We start from the raw sequence: 2,583 nt of genomic DNA, 5'->3' as shown, positions 1-2,583 counted from the left end.
TTTTTTTTTTTTTTTTTTTTTTTTTAATGTGTTGCTTTCTTTTTCTGTTTTCCCGTAGACAATTAATCAATGTGTCCACATTCACTTTCACACACCTATGTTTGAGCTGTGCCAGGCAAGAGATTTCCTGGTCCTATCTTGCTGTTTGTTATTTTCTGATTTATTGTTACTATTATATTTTATTGTTATATTTGCATTCTATTTGGTGTTCTTGGATTTTGAATTTGTGGTTTGTGGTAGAAGTAGGTAGGAGGCGCCCTACACTTTAATGACCCAACATGTCTCTGTGTTTGCTTCTCTCTTTAAATCCATTCATTCATTCAATTTAAAAGCCCTTTATTGCAATGACATTATGTTTAATGCCATTGCAATAAAGTGCTTTTAAATTGAATGAAAAAATGAATGAATGAATTTAAATAGAGAGAAGCAAACACAGAACCATGTTGGGTCATTAAAGTGTAGGGCACCTCCAACCTGTCAAACACAAGCAGTTCAGGCACTGAGGTTGTCAATGTTGATATTTGCATTTTCAGACAGTGTGTGTTAGAGTTGTAGTCTGGCAATATCTACTTCACAGACTAAAGTCCCTCAACAGATCCTCCACTATTTATCTATGTATTTATTTATTCTATATATGCATAGCTTTTTATTGTAGCCCCATGTGTTTCATTGTATTCAGTGACATAAATGTGAGTGCCACACCACATGTTTGCATTTGCCTTGTTGGTTGTGACATTTTTAGATATTCAAAGTCTAACCTTTCTGTGGGTTTGAGTAAAGGAAATGTGTGGCAGGTCTTTCCGTGTGTGTGTGTGTGTGTGTGTGTGTGTGTGTGTGTGTGTGTGTGTGTGTGTGCTTATATAAAGTAGCATTCTAAACCAGACAAACAGTTATGAAACGCTTTCATTTAAAATCTGTTCAACAAAGAGCATCAATGACCTACATGTGCATTTCTGCTCTGACAGCATGACCCTGATCTGTTTTGTACCCTGCTCATGATACTTCATGTCTAGTTGCTAACATTCATAGTCAATTTATATTGCATAGTAATTATTTAAAGCCACTTCTTTATTATTATATCACAGTTCAGAGTTTATGTGGAGTAACATTACCCAGAGACTTCAGCGTTACCATGTGCCCTCTATTATTTACCTATGTTTTATTTTATTTTATTTATTTATTTTATGAATTCATGTTCTGATGTCATCTCTTATTTGGCATGTTGTGTTGCAGTGGGGGAAGGCAAGAACATGATTCCAATGGACCCGAATGGATTGTCTGATCCATATGTAAAACTCAAGTTGATTCCAGACCCTAAAAATGAGACAAAACAGAAAACGAAAACTATCCGTTCTTCCCTGAATCCGGCTTGGAACGAGTCATTTACATTGTGAGTTGCAACATTTTATTACATCCTAATATTTAGGATTAATGTGTCATTGATGTTAGTTTTACTGTGCATAAACATTGTATTATGTATTAATGTTTTACCCAAAATGGTATCACTTGCTCTATAAAATCTACTCTTCCATACAGGTTTACTGTAGCATCAGTTTTAATATATGGCTTTATATGCTTTAGATCATGGTTTTTCAACTGATGGCACAAACATTTTATATAACCCTGATTAATTTTGATGAAATCACTGTGCTACCTGATAAATCAGAACCAGATTCATTCGAAGGAGGACAGGGCAATTCACAGCATAATAAGACATGCATATGAGACCCCCCCCCCCCCCCCCAAAAAAAAAATTTTTATAACAAACCTTCAAAATAAAAACTATTTATATCTTCCTAGAAATCAGACATCAGCTAAAAATGAAGAACATACAGATTAGTGCAAAAGATTTTCAAAGATGTCACATGGCTGTTTGTTGGTATAGTGGAGTGAACCTTTCTATAGAGTGACTTCCTTAGAGTAGGTCTATGTTCAAATCGATATAAGGTCTTAAGTTCAAATCAATTAATGTATAATAGGTGTGGGGGCACATTTAATTCTATGATATGATCTGTACTATATGGTGCTATTATAATCCACCCCCATCCCTACCTTCTAGTAGGTAAAGAATTGTTTTTAATGGGCTGAATGCTGATGCCATTTCTATAGTGTGGAAGCAGCCAAAGTGATAGGTGACAAAGAAAAGCACAGGAACCAGCACTGTTTAGGTGCACACATTCAATCACATCTTATCCATTCAAACATATTTATGCAAATAACTTGACTGTGAAAAGATCGTCTGAAACACAGCAATTGATACAGTGATGATACGTCTGCAAAGGTGGATGATGATATCGTAAATAAAAATGAAATATTTAAAGGTACACTATGTAACTTTTGGTGCTCTAGCGGTTAATAAATAAAACTGCATGCTTCTTGCAAAAGAACATTGTAGCCGGAGCTACTTCTCTCTGTTTATGGATATGAAGGTCATGCAGGTACTAGGCTTCTCCAGCAGGGATTGTCCAGACAGTTCTAAAATAGTCTGAATATAAACACTTATTATAGGCTCTCCAGTCGCCATAGTGATTCCGGATAAGAAAAAAAAACAGTTTGGATTCTTGACGTACTCGCTCATTAAAT

At 35.3% G+C, this 2,583-nt stretch overlaps 1 protein-coding gene across 1 annotated transcript in view; it reads left to right on the top strand.

The window, feature by feature from the left end:
• The window catches only part of LOC107694902 (protein kinase C alpha type-like), a 121,730-nt gene that overhangs the window by 87,487 nt on the left and 31,660 nt on the right, over positions 1 to 2,583 (top strand). The window contains exons 6-7 of the mRNA XM_016494616.1: positions 1,234 to 1,390; positions 2,110 to 2,125. Of these exons, the coding sequence (XP_016350102.1) occupies positions 1,234 to 1,390; positions 2,110 to 2,125 (173 nt within the window). The remainder of the gene's footprint in view (positions 1 to 1,233; positions 1,391 to 2,109; positions 2,126 to 2,583) is intronic.

This window comes from Sinocyclocheilus anshuiensis, unplaced genomic scaffold (assembly GCF_001515605.1).
Source record: "Sinocyclocheilus anshuiensis isolate Anshui unplaced genomic scaffold, SAMN03320099.WGS_v1.1 scaffold3199, whole genome shotgun sequence".
NCBI lineage: Eukaryota > Metazoa > Chordata > Actinopteri > Cypriniformes > Cyprinidae > Sinocyclocheilus > Sinocyclocheilus anshuiensis.
Note: the sequence above shows the minus strand (reverse complement) of the source record. Positions and strands in the feature narration are given on the sequence as shown.